Here is a 21,084-nt window from a genome sequence, read left to right as displayed (position 1 = left end):
GCACGGTTTTTCCGGACACGCCTGGTGAGACAGCGTCTGCCTCAGCGCGCACCTCAGGAAGCCATGTGCTCGCAGCAGGTCTCACGGTCATTTATTTCTGATCCACTAAAAACGGCACCTGTGACATGTCCACCAGAAACGACACGTTCAAGTAACACGGAAGGAATGGCTGAATGTCTTAGTTCTATTTAATCGTCTTACACACTTACTTATCTAACTGGCAGTTTATAAACATATACTTTAATGTCAAGATTCGGTTGAAACAACATTCTTACAAAGGTTGTGAGTTGAAATGTCATAGCCCCGCCCCAGCCTTTCCTGCCTGCTTCTGACTTTGAAGGAGTTACATCTGTTTCACAAAATTAAGTTACAGTGCCCTGGCCTCCAGCCATGACACTTTCACTTTTCCCACCCAACTCTGTTTAAAAACTAACTTGCCAATAGGGCCGTTGGTGCGCGAGTATTCATGACAGAAGTGATCAGGGGGCCAGTGGGCTGCGTTCCTGTTCAACACATCACGAGCAGGACTACGACAGGGACAGGGGGCTCTGCAGCCCGGGCCCAGGTCACCCCTTCCCGAGGCCCCTTCCCACCCACTGACTCAATGACATGCACTCGAGCAAAACTGGGCCTGACAGTGACCTGGTGGCACACGTCCTCTGCACGGCTCGGCACTGGTGCCGTCTGACAGGAGCGGGAGCACAGCCCTCTCTGAGTGGCTGGGGCATTAGGTCCCAAACAGCCAGGTGTTAAAAAGAAATGCCAGCCCTGGTCAGGTGGCTCAGTGGGTTGGAGCGTCAGCCCGCACACCAGCAGGCTGCAGGTTTGATCCCGTCCAGGGCGAGCACTAGAGGACACTGATCCATGTTTCTGCCTCACATCAATGCTTCTCTCTCTCACTCTAAAAATCAATTTAAAAAAGCATATCCTCAGGTGAGGATTAAAAAGAAAATTCCACAAATGCATTATTTGTCTGAAATCCAAACCCCTCGCACGTCCAGTGTAAGTTTGTTTTTTGGCCACATCCAATAAGTCGCAGCGCAGCAGCTACGTGAAGGCTCCTCCCGCGGAAAGTGGCGCCAGCCCTCCAGGCAGCGCGCACACGCCGGGGATGCCCGGGGTGGGCTGCAAGTTATATTTGCAAAGCAGCATTAGCAGACGGAAGCGGTTGCACCATAATGAGTAACCTCTAAATTACCGGTAATTATATTTAATGAAATGTCCCTCTGAGTCCCTCTGTCGCCTTCAGGTGGCCCCCTGTCAGGAACTGCCCACCCGCTAGGCTGCCTTCTCCGCGGCCTCGGTCTCCTGCTCCGACAGCTTCTCCTCCGACAGCACAGACATCCAGGGCGACACGGAGCGGGTGATGCTCTGCTTGGCCAGGTTGTAGTGGTTCACCACCGCGTAGAACTTGTCCGGGGAGTGCGGGTCCTGCTCCGCGTAGTAGGCCGCCAGGCCGTTGGGGATGCACTGGGTGTTCTGCAAGACAAGAGGCGCTGAGCCGCGTGGACGCGGAGGGGCCAGGGCGTGCAGCCCCGAGTCACCATATGACAGCTGACTTAACAAGCAGGACCGAGGTGCGTGGGCCCCCAGGGCGTGTGTCACTGGGAGACAGGCCCTCCCACTTCATGGAAGATCTTACACTAGTTGTCATGTATCTTAAATCTGGAAAACAACAAACCTTTGACACATCCACCAGGAATAGCATTCAAACAGCTGGGCGCTCAGCAGCCTGGGGTGGGTGGGGGGCGCTTACAAGCAAAGGAGACCTCAGGCAGGAAGGTGGGGAAGGGGAGGGGGGAGGTATGGCGAGAGCGAGAGAAGGAGGAAAGGGACCGGAGGGAAAGCACTGGGAGCCCAGGTGAGGGCCGAGGTGAGGCCACACCTGCAGGGCCCGCTGGGCAGTGGGAGTGTGACCTGCCGTCCACAGCACAGCAGGAAGCCACCCAGACCTCAAGAGGACACGGGGCAGAGGAGGGCTGTCCCGGAAACTCCCCTGACGGGGAAGAGGCTGTCCCGACAGAGCAGGTCACGTGTGGAATGTTGCTCTCGGACATTTTGCGGGAGATCGGGCTCCTCCGTGAGGAGCTACTTCCCGGAGGGACCAAGGAACCGGCAAAGGCAGTGTGTGCATCACCCAGCGGGCGGGGCTGGGAGCCGGGAGCCGCGAGCTCTGGAGACAGGCCTGCGCGTTTCCAGGTCACATTCTGAGCCTCTGCTCCCTCCCTTTAACATGGGCTATGAGTCACGCCTCCCAGGTGCTGCGAGGACTAAGGTCAGGGCACCGCAGCTCGGGGAGGAAGCCAGGCATGGCCGCGGTTCACGGTGGACAGGACAGATAAAGAGCCGCAAGGCGCACCTTGGAGTGAAGCCCTTTCCCCATCCGTGCATCCTGACCCCGGCCATGCGGGGCTCCGGGAAGTGCAGCACGCCGCCCCAGGGGGCTCCGGTGGTGCCCAGCCTGCACTGCCACCTCCCTCACTCTGTCCTCCACCTGCCGCTCCCTGCACAAGGGTCCACAAGACCACCTGAGGTGGGCAATACCCACTGAGCAGCGAGCGGGGCCGCCAAGCGCCCAGGGTGGGGCCAGCAGCTACTTTCCGGAGGGACCAAGGAACCGGCAAAGGCAGGGTGCGGCCCACACCACGGAGCTGCAAGAAGAAAATGCTGGGAGGCAGCCTGGGCCTGGACCAGTGAGGTCACCCAAGGAAGTGTGTTCCCAGCAGCCCCGCACACACGAGTTCCACCAAGAGAAAGCTCGTGTGGCCACGGACAGAGCAGAAGTAAATGTGTGGGGCTGGGCCATGTCTCTGTTGTCTCTGAAGCCGGTCTGTGCAACTCAGATCAAAGGGAACCGCGGAAACCTGCCCCCCCACACCCCCCGGCCACACCCCCGTACATCTCCTCAGACACGTGGTTGGGGTCACCTGGAGAGGCCTGCTCAGCAGGACTTTCCTCCCCAGGCCCAAAGCACAGCACCTGCCCGGGGTCCCCCCCCCCAGCTCTGCTGTGCCACCTTGGGGCTGGGGGTCGGCAGGCTCAGCCCAGAGCGTCCTCACCAGTCGGTCAAAGGGGCTCCTCCTCAGGTCCCAGCCCTCAGCCCTGTGGTCCCCCACAGGGAAGAGGTGCCCAGGCTCGGGGTCACCTGGTTTCTCCGCGTCCTAACACGCGGTAGTTTCCAAGCTGTCGGTATTTGCTGCTGCTGTGAGGTGAGCCCAGGCTGACCCGCCCACACGGTACTCCCAGCACCACAGGAGACCACACTCAGGAAATAGATGCTGAGCGTAAGGTTGGCCACAGGGCGTGGGCGGGGGCACCGCGACCATCTGCCGGCGTCCTCCTGTGGTAAGTGTCTGGCAGCCCTCGGAGATTTGGGGCAAAGGCCCTAGGAAGCCTGCACTCAAACATGCAGGAAGGGGCGGAAGGGCCTTTCTCCAACACTCACCCCTCCCCTTCTCCAGCTTTACCAAGGGCACGGGGCTCAACCAGCAGCTCCCGGCCCCCCGGCCACGTTCTCCAGGAAGGCACCTCCCCATGAGATGCCAGTGGAAAATGCCAGTCCAGAGACAGCTGCAGAACAACCCCTCAGGGCTGCCGCCACGCGCCCAGGGCTGGCTGTGCGCCAGCATCACCGGGCGGCCCCCAGCAGACGGGGCCATGCAGGGGTCTGCCCCTCCCCCGGCAGGGAGTGTCCCAGCCCCAGGGAGAATGAGCAGAAAGGAGACCCAGACGCCCTGGTGGGCTGCTGTCCTATCTGTGAGCCGTCTGTCTGGTTGGGGACTGGCCGTCCTCTGTGCACAGGGTCCCCTAGGCCATGGCTCCTGTGGGATCTCTGCCCTCCATGACATCGGCCCTCTGAGTCGCCAGCTCTGACCACGTGCCACCTCCTGCCCTCCCCTGCCCCCCAGATTCCGTCCAGTCCCATGTGAGGTGAGTCTCCCCTCTATGCCCAGCACATGACCAGTCCAGACCCTCACTCCTGGTCCACAGCAGCAGCCCCCCAGGTCACCTCGCTGCCTCCTGTCGCCGAGGGACCATCCATCACGTCCCCTCCTCCAGGGACCTCTGCCTGGCACCCCAGTCTGGCCCCAGCACGCCCTGCCGTCCCCTGTGTGGGCTGCTCCTCCCCCATCTACCGGTTCAGCCTGCAGGGTCTGCTCACCTGCTCATGGGTCAGGCCAGCCTTCCCTCCTCACAACTGCCTTTAAACGAGGTGGGGAACCTTTTTCTGTCGAGGGCCGTTTGGATATTTATAACATCATCCTCAGGCCATACACAATCATCAACTTAAAAAGCAGCCTGCTGTGGTTGGGTCAAACATTTAATTAACTGACCCTAATGCCTTGGCAGGGCCAGACCAAACGATTTTTCGGGCCTTATATGGCCTGTGAGTCGATGTTCCCCACCCCTGCTTTTTTTTAAAATATATTTTTATTAATTTCAGAAAGGAAGGGAGGGGAGAGAGAGACAGAAACATCAATGAGAGAGAGTCTGTTCAGCTGCCTCCTGCACGCCCCACACTGGGGATCAAGCCCACAACCTGGGCATGTGCCCTGGAACCGAAACTGGGACCCTTCAGTCACCAGGCCGACGCTCTATCCCCTGAGCCAAACCGGCTCCGGCCCCCACCCCTGCTTTAAACCAGGGAGGCTTCTGAGCCTCCAGACAGACTATAAACTCAGCCCCTGCCCAGGGCGCGGACAGGGATTCCCCGCCTCCACCGCCATATGTTCAACCCTGCCTGGAGGCGCTTCCCAGGGTCCCTCCATGGCTCCCTCCCAAGCCTCCTGCAAGCCTTGCTCAAAGGTGACCCGTTCTAGAAGCTGCGCCCCAATACTGCTTTGCTTTGCGTTTTCCAATGCTTACAACCCTGTCACTCACTTACAACCCTGTCGGTTCTTGGGAGAGTCAGGGAGCCTCGTGCAGGCTCCTTCCCCATGGCCGCCTGCTGTGTTCAGCACCTGGGACAGCAGCCGGCCCAGCCCAGGCAGGCAGGGACCAGTGCCCGTGGGGGGAGGGCGTGTGTGGCCCTATGGAGTCCATAGTATGGGCAGTGCAGCACAGTGCACAGCGCTGTGGAGGAGGAAGGGTGCGGGGCCAGGGACAGGGCGGGGCCAGGACCCTGGTCCAGCCTGGCCTGCTACCTGGGCAAGGGCCCTGCATCCCTCACATCAGCGTCAGCAACACCCAGACCCAAGTGACCATGTGTGTACTGGGCCCTCCTGCTACGATGTCGGCATACTGGGTGCCACACACCAGCGTTGTGGAAGGAGGCACCACACCAGCACCGTGAGCACCCAGGAGCGTGGCCGACACAGACGCAGTCGGAGCCCTTCTGTGCCAGCCCCGCTCCCACATCCCCGTGGCCGTGGGCGGCCTCCCTCTCTGGGCCTTGGCTTCCCCACACCCTCAGCGTGCCCTCCCTTTCTGAGGCCTCCCAGGAGTCTCCTCCCCCAGGTCCCGCCCGCCCTGCCCCCACCCCAGCGGGACTCCCACCAGGACTTTCCCAGGGACCCGCGAGTGAGACAGGTGCAGGGCCCCGGTGGGGTGCGGCCTTACCTTGAGGATGAACCCGTCGGGGCAGAGGCGCTCGTACTTGTACACCTTGTAGACGACCAGGAAGACGACGCAGGTGAGGAAGGCCAGGGCGATGAAGACCAGCACGGAGACCTGCGGGCAGCGCGGGCGTCAGGGCGGCCGGGGGGCCGGGGGCCGGGCAGGCAGACAGACGGATGCACATGGGTGTCTCTCATACACACACACACACACACACACACACACACAGTCTCACGCACACAGACACTCGCACCAGCGTGTGCAGAGCTGTCTCGGAAGGAGGTCAGCAGAATCACTTCACTGGACAACTTTTCATACCACTTTCATTTCCACCAGACCCATGTGTCACCTTCATTTTGTAAATTAGCTATTTTTAGCATTCCAGGCCCTTCCTTGAGAGCTGCAGGCACAAATATGATTAAGCCTCATGGACACAGACACGTGATGGATGGTTGCCCGTCTGACTGCCACCATCACCAGGTGACGCAGCAGCCACCTGCTCATCAGCTGTCCTCAAAGGTCTCCTGAGGCCTGGCCGCCGGCCGTGCCCTTGAGCAGGACCAGCGAGCAGGAGCAGCCCCAGGCCCCACCCCTCTGCCCTCCACAGTGTCCTGCCTGCTCGGTCAGTGTCTGTCCCCACCACAGAGGCCAGTCTCCAGAGCAAGGACACAGCTTCCTTCCTGCTGCAGGCCGAGTGCCCAGCCCGGCACATAGTATATGCTCAGCTAACGTTTGCAGATAAATGCACACGGCGTGTGGGAAGAGCACAGAGGTGGAAGGTCCTGCCCCAGCTGGGGGACATGGGGCCTAGGGGACAAGGTGACCCTGACCCTGTGCCTGGCACTGGGAGACTGACAGGAGGGAGCTGGGGCTGGGTCAGGGTAAGTGCCATCCAGTTCCGGGAGCAGGGATACAGCCACCCCGCCCCGGGCAGCCCAGGGAGACTATAGAGGGAGCTGAGCGTGAGGCTGGGTGACAAAGGAGGTCAAGTTGTCCAGAAATGGGAGGGGCAGTGGCCCCAGGGGCATGCAGCCCCAGAGGGAGCAGCAAGCAGGTTCAGGTCTTTCCAACAAGAGCAGGAACCCTGCAGGCCAGGAGCTCAGAGGGGCGAGGTAGAAACTCAGCCCCTGCAGCCAGGCTCCGGTCGCTCAGCTCCTCTGGGCTGGGGCTCCTGCCTGCCAATGGCTGGGAGAGGACCCAGCTCCCAGCCTGGCAGGAGGGCCAAGGGCCCAATGCACACCGCTGAGGCCAGCACCTGGGCCGGTGGACGCTGCAAAGGAGGGAGGAAGAAGGAGGCATTTGCTCTTGCACTGCAGCTGTCACCTGTCTTTCCCGCACTCACTCTGGGAGGTGCAGAGCTGGGCTCTCAGTGCCGGCCACACAGCCTCCCCCAAGTCTGCCACCCATCCCACCCGAGCCCCCTCCCACACTCACTCCCTGTGGCTGCTCACCCGAATCTGCCCTGCCGGGGACCCAGCCCCTGCTGCAGCCCTGGGGGCCACGAGGCAGCTTCAGGGGGTCCCCACAGACTATAGCAGCAGGGCTGCCTCACCCGGGTCTGTCGCGAGAGCTGTACTATAAGTATCTCCTTCGTAACCCTTTATGTTTTGGGTGTTAGTAAGCACCATTACAAAAAGGCCCGCAGCACGTGACAGATTAAGCCCTGTGAGAACACAGTCTCAACAAAATCTTAGCAAAGTGAATTCAGCATCACATTCCACCAATCATGTACCACGGTGACGGTGACGGAGGATGCACTCCAGGAATGCAAGGATGGCTCAACACCCACAAGCCAGCCACTGTGACAGAGCCCAGTAACAAAACGGATGCAGAAAAAACATCTGACAAAAGTCAACATACGTTTATGATAAACACTCAACAAAACGGGGTACAGAGGACACACACCTCAAGATAATAACAACGGTGGTCTAGGTCGTGCCCACAGCTGACATCATACTCAACAGTGAAAAGCTAAGGGCTTTTCCTCTGAGAGCAGGACCAAGACAAGATGCCCCCTCTTGCCCTCCTACCCAACACAGTATTGCAAGTCCCAGCCAGAGCAACTGGGCAAGAAAAAGAAGTAAAGGCCTCCAAATTGGAAAGGAGGAAGTACAGCTATTTGCAGATGACATGATATGATACACAGAACACCCTAAAGACTCCACCAAAGCACTGTTAGAATCCGTCAACCATTCAGCTAAGTCGCAGAACACAAGTAAATGGGGTCGAAGGTACAAACTTCCCGTTACAGGTGTCTCGCACTTCCTGAGAGTCCGAGTTACACCCCTCGGCTTTTACAAAAGACCTGCATCCGTGCCTGCGCTCACTGACGGAAAGCGATCGGAAGAGGATTCACTTTCATGAGCAGAGGGGAAAAGCAGAAAAAGCACTGCGTCCGTTTTGCAGCGAGCCAGGACGCAGGCCCCTCCCTCCCCCTGCGCAGCAAGAGGGCCCGCGAGCTCCTTCCCCAGAACCACGCCAGCGTCTCAGCATCCAGCCCTGGAGCTGGAGCTGACTGAGCAGCTGGGCTTCAGCTCCACGTGCTCTGTGCATCTGTCAGCAGGATGCGTCTAAGCTATCAGAAAGCCCACGCTCGTCAGGGTGTTACGTTCAGCATAAAACTGAATGTGATCAGGCACTGCAAGTGCCATGAACGAAATACAGACACTGCGTGTGCCTTGAATTTGGGGTCTTGGAAACGCTCACGAGTTGTCCATATAAGTTAACAGTAATGGCCTCTTTGCTTTAGGCCGTTCCAGCTCACAGACGGCTCCACAGGAACCTGTGCTTTCCTATCGTGGGGGACACGGGTGCGCGTCCCGGGGAGGTGACGTGCAGATGGGGACATAGTGACAACACGGCACTGTGTGTCTGCAAGTCGCTGAGAGAGTAGATCTTAAAAGTTCTCATCACAAGAAAAAAAAAGTGAGGTGACGGATGTTCACTAGACTTACCATGGTGACCACTGCAGTGTGTACAATACTGAACCCTGTGGGCACTCCTGAGCTGATAGAATGCTTCATGTCAATTCCATCTCAACCTCAAACCACACAGAATCCCATCTCCAGTCCCGGAGGGGCATCCTCAAACCCGTCCCGGGACCTTGGGAGCCTCGTCAGAGTTCGGTTCGGGCACCCCATCTGTTTAGGTTTAAAAATAGCCAGAGCTTGCCCGGCCGGCGTGGCTCAGTGGTTGACCATTGACCGATGAACCAGGTCACAGTTCGATTCCCAGTCAGGGCACATGCCCAGGTTGCAGGCTCGGTCCCCAGTGTGGGGTGTGCAGGAGGCAGCCAATCAATGATTCTTTCTCATCACTGATGTTTCTTTCTCTCTCTCTCTCTCTCTCTCTCTCTCTCTCTCTCTCTCCTTCTCCCTCTGAAAGCAATAAAAATATTTTTAAAATAATAAAAATAACCTTAACCGGTTTGGCTCAGTGGATAGAGTGTCGGCCTGCGGACTGAAGGTTCCCGGGTTCGATTTCCATCAGAGGCATGTACCTTGGTTGCAGGCACATCCCCAGTGGGGAGTGTGCAGGAGGCAGCTGATCAATGTTACTCTCTCATCGATGTTTCTACCTCTCTATCCCTCTTTTTCTCCCGTCCTCTCTGTAAAAAAATCAATAAAATATATAACAAACTAATAATAATAATAATAAAAATAACCCCAGCTCTCCCCGCGGGCTGTCAGGAACCACTTCCTGAGCTGCTCCTCCTGGAGCCCGGCCTGGGCCTTCCATCTGGGGTCCCAGGCCTCAGGGCCCAGGAGCTCACGGAGCTGAGAGTGGGACGGTCCCCAGAACAGGCGAGGGAGAAGGGCAAGGAAATAAATCCCGGAGTCAGCAGGAGGCAGCAGCGGGCACAGCCCTTCCCTGCAGCCGGTGCCCTCGCTCCCCCTCACTCTGCAAACCCCGGATCCTAGGAAGCTTGCGGTGGGAAGAGGGCCTGGAGTCGCTGAGTGGCTACCATGGCCCGAGGAGAGGGCCACAGGCCTCTCCAGGAGCCCCAGGCTCAGCACTGGCTCCAGAATCTGCCACCTGCCACCTGCCAGGCGAGTGACAGCAGGTCGCCCGCGCACCTCACCTCTACGAGGGGAGCGCCTCTCGCTCTTACACGTGTATCAGGAGAATGACAAGGGGTGGACAGCATGTGTCGGGAGAATTGTGTTTCCCCCCGAATCACAGAAGTCCTACCCAGGCACCTGTGACTGACTTTATTTGGAAATGGGGTCTTTGCAGCTGTGATGAAGTTGAGGTTATCAGGGTGGGCCTAACCCACAGCTTTAAACCGCCCCGCAGTGCAGGGCACGAGGGAGGGTCCACCATGCGTGTGCCAGGTGCATCCTTGGCCGCCAGAAGCCTGAGGCACTGCTCTCCACGCCTGAGGCACTACACATGGGACTGTACATGCAAAGGAAACCAGCTGTCCTGAGCCCCTCCTCACCCTCCACAAAGCCAGTCCTCGGGTAAGGATTCGAAACACGCACATGTCCTCAATCAAATGACGTTCAGTTCGGGGGCCCAGCCCATCCCACGGGGCTGAGCAGCCTCCTCCACAGGTGGCGTGGGGACAACTAAGTATCTTCCTGCAGAAGAATGACACTGGCCCCTCCCCTCCCACCACACACGGAATAAAGCCCCGAATCTGAAAGCTAAAGCCATGAAACTCTTAGGAAAAAATGTAAGAATTAAATCTTCACGACCTTGGATTTGGTGCCTCAGACATGACACCCGAAGCACACGCAACAACAAGCATAAGTCAAGGTGCTCCCCCCGATTAAGCAGCTGTGTGCACGGATGAACCGTGGCAAGCAAGGGCAAGGACACCCACCGACGGCAGAGGACGTGCCACGGGGTGCGGTCCGTGTCCAGACGTACGAGGAACTCCCACAGCTCAACCCGCAGACAACCAGCCCATGAAAACGGAAAGGACTTAAAGCGAACACCTCTCCAAAGAAGGGAGCACGTGGCCACGGAAGACAAGACTCGCCGTCACCGGCCGTTACGGAACGTGGCCACAGCACGGAGTCAGCACGGAACGGCTGTGACAAAACCGACAGGTAAGGGCCGGGCCAGGGGAGGCCGTGGGCAGGTGGAAGGTGCCGCTGCCGCGGACCCCGCCCCTCAACCTGTTAACGGGAAACCCCCACGTGAGGGAACAATCCCACTCCGGGAAATAACCCGAAACCGCTGAAAACAGGCGTCCAAACAGAAACCTGGACACGCACACCCACTGCCCCGCGGGCACACGGCCAGAGGCGGAAACAACGCACGTGTCCAGCCCGGACCCGGGACACAGAGCGGCCGCCGCGCGGCGGAACACGCCTCGGCGGGAAAAGGCACGCGGCTGACCCCGGTCCGACACGGACGGGCCTTGGAGACACGACGCTGGTGAGAGCAGCGGTCGCAAGGGCCAACACTGTGGCTCCGTTTCCACGAAGTGTCCAGAGCAGGAACCCGGAGGCGGGAAGGTGGGCGCTGCCTGGGGCTGGCGGACAGCGCTGAGGGCCGGGCACCTGCAGACGCAGCAGCCGTCGCCGAGGGGGACACGCGTAAAGGCACACCGAGTGCCATGTATGTTTTACCACAATTTCTGACAACGGGGAGGAGGCCAGTGGCAGGGCTGGGAGGTCAGGACAAGACGGTGATCCCAGCCAGAGCAGCCTGCCGGGGGCAAGAGCGGGCTCAGTGTTTTCTGGAAAGAACAGCCAGAAACGGGTCGCAAATAGGACGTGGGCCATGGGTGCCCGGGACAGGGAGTCTGTGAGGAGGGAATGTGTCCCAGGTGCTCCGCAGTCCCGGCTGACGGCTCCTGCCCGGGCACCCCAAGGGGCCTGTGCCCACGGTCACTCAGCCTGCCCGTCTGGGCCCCGCAGCTCACGAGGAGGGCCTTGCCCGGAACCAGCCCTGCGTGTCCACGAGCTGGGAGGAGGAGGCTCCCGTCCTACAGAGGAGGGACTCAGGCAGCAGTGAACTTGCTGTGTTCCCGTTGCTCTTTCTAGCCGGGGTCTCCTCTCCTCCCGGGGGCCTGCTGGGGTGACTGCCCAGCGGGGTGGGAGCCCTGATGTCTGCAGCTGCGGGTGCAGGGGCCAGAGCTGGTGGACTCGGTGTCGGAGGGACTGGGTCCCAGTCTACTTCCACCCTGACTGCTCCTAACTGCTCGGACCATAATCCCCTACAATCGTGGTTCTCAACCTTCTGGCCCTTTAAATACAGTTCCTCATGTTGTGACCCAACCATAAAATTATTTTCTTTGCTACTTCATAACTGTAATGTTGCTACTGTTATGAATCGTAATGTAAATATCTGATATGCGGGATGGTCTTAGGTGACCCCTGTGAAAGGGTCTTTCGAACGCCAAAGGGGTCGCGACCCACAGGTTGAGAACCGCTGCCCTAAAACATCAGGACAGCAAGCTCAACCCTGGAGACTGAGACCACAAGAGACAACCCTGGAGAAGCTGGGCCTGAGGGACGCTGGGGGGATGGCGGCTGGGCTGTCCTCACTCGGGGGCGGGGAAGGAAATGTGCCTGTCGGCTGAGCAACGCAGTAAAAAATCTTGAGAAAATAAGACAGAGCCTGACCCCGTCCAGGGTTTGCAGCGGTCGACCTACAAGTTTTAGGTAACCCGCCCGAAGGCGAGCACAGACCACCCCACTCATTTTCCCTCCTGGATGGAGCCCCACTCGAGCGCTGGGCCAGGACACGTGGGCTCTGCACCCTCCAGCGGCACCGAGTCCCGCGGCAGCTAGCGGAGGTTGGGTGTCCAGCCGCACCCCGAGGGGCTCCGGGGCACCGCTGACTGCTGTTCCTGACTATCTAACAGATGCGGCTTGAACACGCCCGGGGCTAGCTGAGAGGGGGCTCGGGGTCATTAAGGACTCGAGGGGAAGATGCCAACCACCCGACACGTTTGTGAAGGTGCACAGGGCCCCCCACTGCAGCATCGAGTGCCAGCAACGGCCCTGGCTGGTTTGGCTCAGTGGGTGGAGCGTCCGCCTATGGACTGAAGGGTCCCGGGTTCAATTCTGGTCAAGGGCACATGATCGATCCCCAGTAGGGGGTGTGCAGGAGGCAGCCGATCAATGATTCTCTCTCATCACTGATGTTTCTCTCTCTCTCTCCCTCTCCCTTCCTCTATGAAATCAATAAAATATATATATATTTTAAAAGAAGTGCCAACAATGGGGACCATCCGCACCAACAAGGTCCCTCCTTCTAGAACATTCTCCCACTCTGGGCGGACCGTGAAAGACATTCACACAAGGCAGGGCCAACCTTGGAATCTCATCACAGCCCGAAGGCAACATGGCAGGGGTAGGCGGGGAGGGGTGCGGTTTGCTCACCCAGAACCACAGCTCACAGAGAGGGGGCGTGCGGGCCCAAGAGGCAGCCACAAAGCACAAAGGGGCTGGAGCCCTGCGACCTGTCTTTTCCCGCCCAGTCATGGCCCCTGCATCATCGGAGGCGGGAGGGCAGGGAGCAGCAGCCCCCAGCCGCACAGACAGGCCGCCCCGCAGGGGCGAGTGCAGACTCGCAATTCAAAAAGGTTTATTCTCGGCACAAACACACCTCCAGCTAAAGAAACGCGGCTTTTCTGGTTGACACTGACGTCCTCGGGAGCCTAGACATCTGGCCGCCGTGCGGGGACGCGTCCTGCAAGCCCAGAGTGGCCGAGCCTCAGGAAGCCCTGTCCCCAGCCAGCAGTTACCTAGCAACCAGCCTAGCAACCTGGCGGCCAAGGGATTAATCCCCGAGTGATCACCGTGAAGTAGCGTCCAGAGGACATCAGGTCTCGAGGATGCCAACCGGAGGCACAAAAGACCAGGCTCCAGCCGCGGTTTAAGGACAAAGGGGACGCGATTTACTTGTTGCTTCGCAGCTGAGAAGCAGTTTCTCTCCCTCTCTCTCTCTCTCTCTCTCTCTCTCTCTCTCACACACACACACACACACACACACACGGGCGGAGAGCGAGGTGACAGCGGGGCTGGCGACACACACCGGGGGCGGCACCAAGAGGATGAGGAAGAGGGGCGCCCGGCGTCAGAAAGGGCCTCCCCCTCCCCGCCCTGGCCGGTTTGCTCAGTGGATACAGCATCAGCCCTGGGACTGAAGGGTCTCAAGTTCGATTCCGGTCAAGGGCATGTACCTCAGTTGCAGGCTCAACCCTGGCCCTGGTAGAAGCACATGTGGGAGGCAACCAATCGATGAGTCTCTCTCACATCGATGTTTCTCTCCGCGCACCACCCGCCCCCCGCCCCCCCCCCCCCCCCCCCCCCCGTTTCCAGTCTCTCTAAAAATCAATGGGAAAATATCCTGGGGTGATGATTAACAACAAGAAAAAAAGGAGCACCCGCCAGGGGAGTGCCTTCAGAGAGGCCAGAAACAGAACGGCTGTAAAAGGCCGAGAGAATGTTCCGGAAGGGTGAGCACCCAGCCCTCCGAGTCTGCCCTGACCTGGGGCTAGGACGCACCCCCGTCCACGGGGATCACCTAGAGAGCTGGTGGCAGGGCACCCTCCAGGGGCCAGGCCCCTGTGCTTGTCTTCCCCCCCGCCCCGCCCCCCGCAGGTGCGCAGGGAGCAGCCAGGTAACCCCTCCCCCGTCCGAAGGGCCTTGGAGCAAAGGCAAGCGGTGCACCTGTGTGAGCCCCGCCCGTGGGCCTCCTGGTCCAACTGGCCGCTCGCTGACCCCTGTGGCCCTGGGCGGGTCACGGCCCCACTGGGTGAGGAGTGAGTCCGCCTGTGAGGGGCTCACACGCACGCAAGGCCCAGGGGGGCTCTATGGGGCCCGCTCGCCTCGCCTCCCCGAGCGCTGCGCCAGGCGGGGCCTGAGAGTCACCAGCAAGGGTCCCGCTGGGACTGGGGATTCGGCGCCGAGGGGAAGGCGTCGGGCAGGGGATGCGCCCCCACCAGGATCCGGCACCTTCGTTTCTGGCTGACGTGGTCGCTGGGGCCGAAATGCCCTGATTCCACTCCCAGGGGCCTTCACTTCAAAGGGCCCCACGGACCTCGCCAGGACCCTGTCACAGGCCGCCCACCAGGAGAGCCAGGGCCAGGACAGCCCCTCAGAGGAGGGGGCCAGGACCGTGACGGGGCAGGAAGGTACGGGAGGGCCCGGGGGCCCGGGGAGGCCACACGCCTGGAGGCACGCAGGACGGCGACCTGGTTCTGTGGGGCTCACCATTGGGTGTCAAGTCAGCAAAGGAGGGGGTCCCTAGAGCAGAACGGTCACCCCAAGGGGGCCTGGTGAGAGCTCCCTGGCAAACGGGGCTCCAGGAGGCACATGACCTCGGATGTCCCAGCCAGGGGCAGGCTGCCTGGCGGGGGGGGGGGGGGGGGGGGGGGGGTCAAGGTCTGCCTCAGTTTCCCCTCCACTGTACAACGGAGACTTCACGGGCACACTTCACAAGGTGTTTGGGGCTGAATAGATAATACGTGTAACAGGCTGGACCCAGCGCGTGGCTCACGAGCGCCCCACAAGGTTAGACCTGTGACCTCACCACAGGCAGTGGGAACACCAGGGCGAGTCGATCCCCGAGGCTTCCGGGGGCGGTGATTCCTGAGCTGGAAGGGGAGGCTGGGGAGGTGCGTGTGGCAAGAGGTTGGTGGCTAGGCCCTGGGCCCGCAGGCAGGGAGTCGTGGGGAGCACCCCAGCCCCCCGCTGGGCACCACCTGGGACTCAACAGCTTCATCGGTAAAAAGGGCTCATGACACCCCCTTGGGGTGGCTGTGCATCAGTGCTGAGCGCCTGAACACGCGTGGCCTGTTCGCTACGAGGCGGGGGGATGGGCTCCCTGCTGCGCAGGTGCTGAGCTCCGACTGCTCGAATCGCCTCCCTCACGTCCCCCGGGGGGGAGCAGCGAGGAGGCAGGTTCTGGCACCGCGGCCGGTCCCCTGGGACGGGCACAGGCCTCTGAGGTCCTGAGCCCAGGCTCTGGGCAACCGGAGCCAGGTAACCACCCGGAGGCCCCGCGCGGCTGCCGAGCGCCTGGTGCTGAGGTGCGTCACCCACGCCCTCAACACGGGGCCTGGAGACCCGCACCAGCTGATCATGTGGGAAAGGCACCCGCAAAGGACCCGGCGCTGGGGGACCGCCGGGCACCGGGGACACTCGGCAGATGGAGGGACAGCCATTCGGTGCCCACTCCTGCCCCCGCCCCGTGGACCTAACACGCCGGCGCTGGGAGAGGCGACGGGCCAACCGGGGGTGGGAAACCCAGACACTCAGGTGTGCAGGTGGCGTCCGTCCCGCCGGGGGATGGTGGCCGTGGTGACCTTCAAATCTAGGTCACGTCTGCCTCAACCAGGAGACGGTCCCAGGGCACAGCAGGGGCAGCAGTTGAGGCCAAGCCGCTGGCCAGGGAGAAAGAGCGGTGCTGACCCCGGCTCAGGGCAACCTGGTCCCGTAATGAACCTCACAGCCAGCCAGCAGCTGTCGGAGCACCAGCCACAGGCCTTCCTTAGGCCTCCAGCAGGAGCCACGGCCGCAGACCGCTCTGGGCCCCAACTTCCCCACCTGCAGGAGGGGCCTCCTCGCAGCCCTTACCTCGGGGGGAGGGCTGTGGGAGGAGGAGACGAGTTTACACGGGAACACCCCGTCCCCCAGCAACTCTGATGGGACCCCTGGACCAGGCAGGCCTCTGAAGGGCTTTTCTCCACCCAGTGAGCAGCGTGGAGGGACGGGAGGGGGCGGGATTTAAGATCACCCGCCAAGCCCCCTCATCTCCTCTGGTTTCCATCTCAACTATTAACCAACCCCCACGGCTGCCCGGAGCTGGGACAGGACTCCGTGTGCAGACACTCAGCACAGAGCTCACGAGTCCAGGAGAGCGCAAGGAGGCCACCCTGCAGGGCCAGGCGACGCCTCTCAATCCAGTGAGGGCCGCCCTTTCACCATCTGTTTCCCAAAGAGCAAGTTTCCAGATCAGCATCGAACTTGTCCCTCAAGCAGCACAGCAGTGTGCACGCTTAGAGGACCCCAGGCCTGGGGGGGACCCACTGTTCAGTAGCTGGGCCTCCCTGGGAAACTGCCCAGAGCAACGCTTCCCTCCCCAAGTGAGCACGTCCGGAGGGCCAGCAGCCTCACCCTCCACACCGTGTAAGCGGGGCGGGCGGCAAGGAGGGGCTGACACAGAGCTCTGGGCCCCGGCCCTGCCCCACGGAGCTGTGACTGCTCTGTGCCTCGATCTCCCCATCTGCAAAATGGGTCATCCCGACAGTACCGCCCTCGGGGGGCTGTGTGGATGAGCTGGCACAAGTGAGGGCTCGGTCTGTGTCGGGCAGGGAACGTGGGCAACAGTCACCCTCCTGCTACTCCTCCTTCCGGACTGTGGGGTCAGTGTTCCTGCCTGCTGGGTGGTTTTCACGTTTATGACCTTTGTCTAGAGGAGAGTTTAGGGGTGGGTTTCCCCCATTATTAAAACTAAGTCCTACGTGACCATTTGGGGAGATGAAGTTTTTTAAACCACCAGTGGTTTGGCGCAGCTGGGTCAGCCCAGACCCGTCCTGTCCGGTCCCTGACAGGTCATTGCTGCGGCTCGGGACCCTCCCGAGGCCCAGCAGCACCTCGCCCGCCCCCGCCACTCACCTTGAACCTCTCAGACATGCTCTCGGTGACGCTGACCGTGAACTCGGCGATCTTGTGGACGCGCCCTTTGCCTTTCTTGCGGTCGGGCTCATAGTCAGTCTTAGTTTTCACGACCACCTTGTCCAGGAAAGAAGCAAACGTGCGGTCGGGGGGCAGCCAGGGCCCTTCAGACACACCTGCCCAAAGGGGGTGCTCGTGCCCAAGGTCACCACTTCACCAGGAAGCGCCTCATGGGCAGAACCAGAACCACCACCAACTCCTGGCCATCCCTCGGTGCCAAGCCTTGCAGGGAAGTGTCCGGTCAGTGATCCTGACAGCAGCCCCGGTGGACGATGGGAACTGAGGGGCGGGGGGTTAGGCTCATGGGCCGAGGCCACACGGCCAGCAGGTGCCGGCTGGCAGGCCTCCGGACTCCAGGCGCAGGGCCTGTCCACCGCCCAGTGACCTTGGGCACGTCCTGTATGTAACTGAGACTCAGTTTCCTCATCTGTGACCTCAGGAATCTTCGAGACCAGCACTCAGCCCCTGCTCGATTCCTATCTCTGGGCGTCTCTGCCAGGTGCCCCCTTTGTTTGAACAGGCCCGGAGATGGGAGTCATTACCGGCCTAGGCCACTCCATTGTCCTACCTACATGACCTCCTCCCTGATAGAAGCCAACTGTTTACCACATGGTCCTGGAATGGAACAGACTGGGGGAGAAAGAGGAGGGCCCGGCTGAGAGGAGGGGGCCACCTGACAGGCTGCCTCGGGCACAGCGGTCCTGGCATACATAGGCCGCTGCTCCGGGTGAGGCGGGAGGGCGAGGTGGGGGCAGCGGGGCCAGGCTGTGCTAACGGGGCAGGCGCGATGCCTGGACAGGGTCGGGGAGCTCGGAGGCTGAGGCCTCAGGCAGCCCGACCCCTCCGGCCAGGCCTCTCCTGGACCATCAGGGCCCCAGTGCACCCCGTGGCCAGGTGCACGGGTGTGGCCTTCCTCCCCTTAAACACCTGTGCCGCCCGGGCTCCTGCCCGCCCCAACCTGACAGACAATACAGCTGGGGACCAGCCCCCTCGGGAGGGCTGAGCGACCCCCTCAGAGGACCCACTGGCAGTAAAGGGGTGGTCTGGAAGCGAGGACCTCCCCAAGGAACCCCCATCCCCCACGGCCGCCACCAACATGCCCAGGAAACAGCCAAGCCCCAGCCAGAACCTCCTCCCCAGGGACTCAATGACACAGTAAATGCAAATGTTCTTCGCTGGGAACGGAGTGTGCTCGCTCCCGGCTGTGGCCGTGCAGCGGCCTTGCCCATGGCCGTGCTGTGCCCGTGGCCCGGGTGGTCTGAAGCAGCAGCAAGGGGGTGAGAATGGATATTGGTTTATTGTTTCAGGTTCGAGTTTTACAATTGCGTCAACTTTTAAACATCCTATTTACCTGTTTAAGTGTAAATTCCTGAAAACACTGTCCCTAATGAACACAAATCTACTTGACTGGATGCTGCAAGCAACAAAAGACAGGATTCTTTAAATTCAGGGGAAAACCACCTCTCGCTGCACTAACACTGAGGGGCGTGTGCTCGGGATTTCACAAAGGAACAAAGGAGGAGGTGGAAGCCGGAGCACAGCCCGCAGCATCCTCAGCGCCGGAGGGGTGGGGGGTGGGTGCGGAGGGGACTCAGCCCCTGGGAGCCCCACCCCCCACCCGGCCTCCCCTCCGCAAAGGGGCAAATCCGGCTGAAACGGAACCTCCTAGGGAGGCACAGGGGCAGCGGCGCCGGCGCTCACCCCAGACCAAGAGCCCCGGGCACCGCGGGGCAGGGGCAGGGGCAGGGGCAGGGGCAGGGCTGGGTGGCAGCCTTGGGGCCAGGGCACCTCGGACAAGACGCCCACGGAAACCAGGAAGGGGCCTTTCCGGGCGCCCCGCTGTCTGCGCTCGGCTGTCCTCAGGGCCCGGACCCCCGACCCGGAACCCCCATCCTGGGGGTGGGGTCCTCCCGCCCCAGCCCGCCCCACTTCGCGTCTCCAGCGCACGCGGCGGGTTTCCTTTGTTGCAGCCGCCGCCCGAGACTTGGGGTTCGCACCCGGCAGCGGGGGGGTGCGGGGCCTCTCACCTTATCCGGGGGCGGGAACTGCAGCTGATTGACATCGAGGGGCGTCATCAGGGGGATGGTGTCGAAGCCATCCTCCAGCAACGCCTGCTTGGCGCCCTTCTCCGCGAAATTGTTCCCCAACTTCACCATGGCTCCGGGGCCCCGAGGCTGCGCCTGCGGAGGGGCGGGCGGGAGTCACCGCGAGGGGCACGCACCGCTGTCCCCCGCTCGCCAGCTCCCTCCTTCCCCGGGGAGGGGTGCGGGCGCGGCGGGCGCGGCCCGGGCGGGGGTGCTGTCTTTACGGATTCAGGCCCCGCGGACGGAAGCACAGGGCGCCCCTCGGGAGGGTGAGGGGCGCTGCCTCTGCCGGCGAGTCTACGCGTCCCCGGTCCTGGCGCCGCAGCGCCTGGAGACCCCTCTCCCGCCTGGGGAGACCCGCAACCCCAGAGCCCGCCCCGACGGGAAGGGCCCGGCCCGGGCCCCGCCGCCCCACTCACCGCGCCGGCTCCCGCAGGTCTGGCTCCCGCAGGTCTGGGCTCCGACCCGCTCCGCGATCCGCGATCCGCGATCCGCGTCCCGGCTCTGCTCGCAGCAATGGCGGAGGCGGCGCGCGCGGCCGTGCGGGAGCGAGCGATTGGGCTCGGCGGCCCCCTCCCCTCCCTCCCCTCGCTCCCGCCTCCCTTCCTGCCGCTCCCGGGGGTGCGGTGCGCGGGTGAGTGTGCGCGTGTGGCCGGGCGCCCCCCGCCTTGACGCAGCGCGCGCCCGACGCACAAAGGAGCTCGGGGCGGGCGGGGATGGGGCGCTCCCGGGGGACCCCACGCTGCAAACTGGAGGGGAGGAGAGGGGCGAGCAGGGGGATGGGAGCGCTTCCCGCTGGGGAGTCGCCGCGGCGAAGGGCACCCCGGAGCTGGGGGCCGGGGATGCGGGACGTGGAAAGAGGGCTGCGCAACCCTGGGGCGGTGCCCGGGGCGCAAGGCGAGTCGTAGTGGAAAATGGGGGGATATCCTAGTGATGGAGTGACCCCCGAAAGTGGGGGAGGGTGCCCCGTCTGCAGCCGCTCCGACGGGGAGGGAGGGGTCTTGAAGATGTGAAAGGTTTGGGGCGATTACAGGAGGCGGCAGGGACCCGAGCGTTCCCTTGGTGCGCAGCTGGGTGGGGAGGCGCGTCCCTGTGTAGAGGGGGCACCGATGGGAGAGGAGCGGGCCGGGTTAGGGGGTGCAGGGTGGGGGGCGCTCTTCGGAGCTGGTGACGGCCGCCCCGGGCAGAGAGAGGGAGGGTGTTCAGGGCAGAGAGCGCGCGCACCGCGCTGGAGGAGGAGGGAGAGGTTTCTCTGGTCCAGTCCCCTCCCCACAGCCTTGGCCTCTAGCATCCCTGCGCCTCTGGAGGAGGCACGGCCTGGAAGGAAGGAGAGGCTCTAGCCGGTCCTGCTCGCCCCCCACCCCCACCCCCACCCCCACCCACCAGCGAGGGGCGCCACTGTCGCAGCTGCCCACAGAAGGCCCCATTTTGCAGACTTCCAGCCAGCTCGGCGGAGGGAGCCCCACCAGGAGCCGGGGAGGAAGGGAGGAAGGTGGCTGCCGGAGAAATGCTGTCCCCGAAGTCTTTTGTTCCCCACCTTGCCTGGGTCCCCCTGGCCTGATGGTGACCCCAGGTTTCCCACCAGCCGCCTGAGGACCGGGAGAGAACACACACACACACACACACACACACACACACACTCTGAACCCAGAGAGCCTGGTTCTGCCCACTGTGCCCTGAGCCAGAACCGCGACAGTCAGCAGTCGCTTGGCCTGGGTGCCCTGATTTCAAAACCCCCAGGAGGGCCCCACCCCTTTCTCAGATGAGGTCACTGATTCCTCTTCACCACTCAGGTCCCC

The 21,084-nt window shown here is 61.9% G+C and overlaps 1 protein-coding gene across 1 annotated transcript; it reads right to left on the bottom strand.

Moving 5' to 3' along the window:
* Positions 1 to 170: 170 nt before the first annotated feature.
* On the bottom strand, positions 171 to 19,812 carry NSG1 (neuronal vesicle trafficking associated 1). Its single transcript, XM_070399483.1, has 5 exons — positions 19,705 to 19,812; positions 19,229 to 19,381; positions 17,142 to 17,258; positions 5,560 to 5,670; positions 171 to 1,479 (listed from the first exon to the last, which is right to left on the bottom strand). Exons 2-5 carry the CDS (start codon positions 19,355 to 19,357, stop codon positions 1,279 to 1,281), a joined length of 558 nt encoding a protein of 185 aa, XP_070255584.1. The 5' UTR covers positions 19,358 to 19,381; positions 19,705 to 19,812; the 3' UTR covers positions 171 to 1,278.
* Between the last annotated feature and the right edge of the window lie 1,272 nt (positions 19,813 to 21,084).

This window comes from Myotis yumanensis, unplaced genomic scaffold (genome assembly GCF_028538775.1).
Source record: "Myotis yumanensis isolate MYYU_CA2020_CCGP unplaced genomic scaffold, mMyoYum1.0.hap1 SCAF_1, whole genome shotgun sequence".
Lineage (NCBI taxonomy): Eukaryota > Metazoa > Chordata > Mammalia > Chiroptera > Vespertilionidae > Myotis > Myotis yumanensis.
This window is presented reverse-complemented; position numbering and strand designations above follow the sequence as displayed.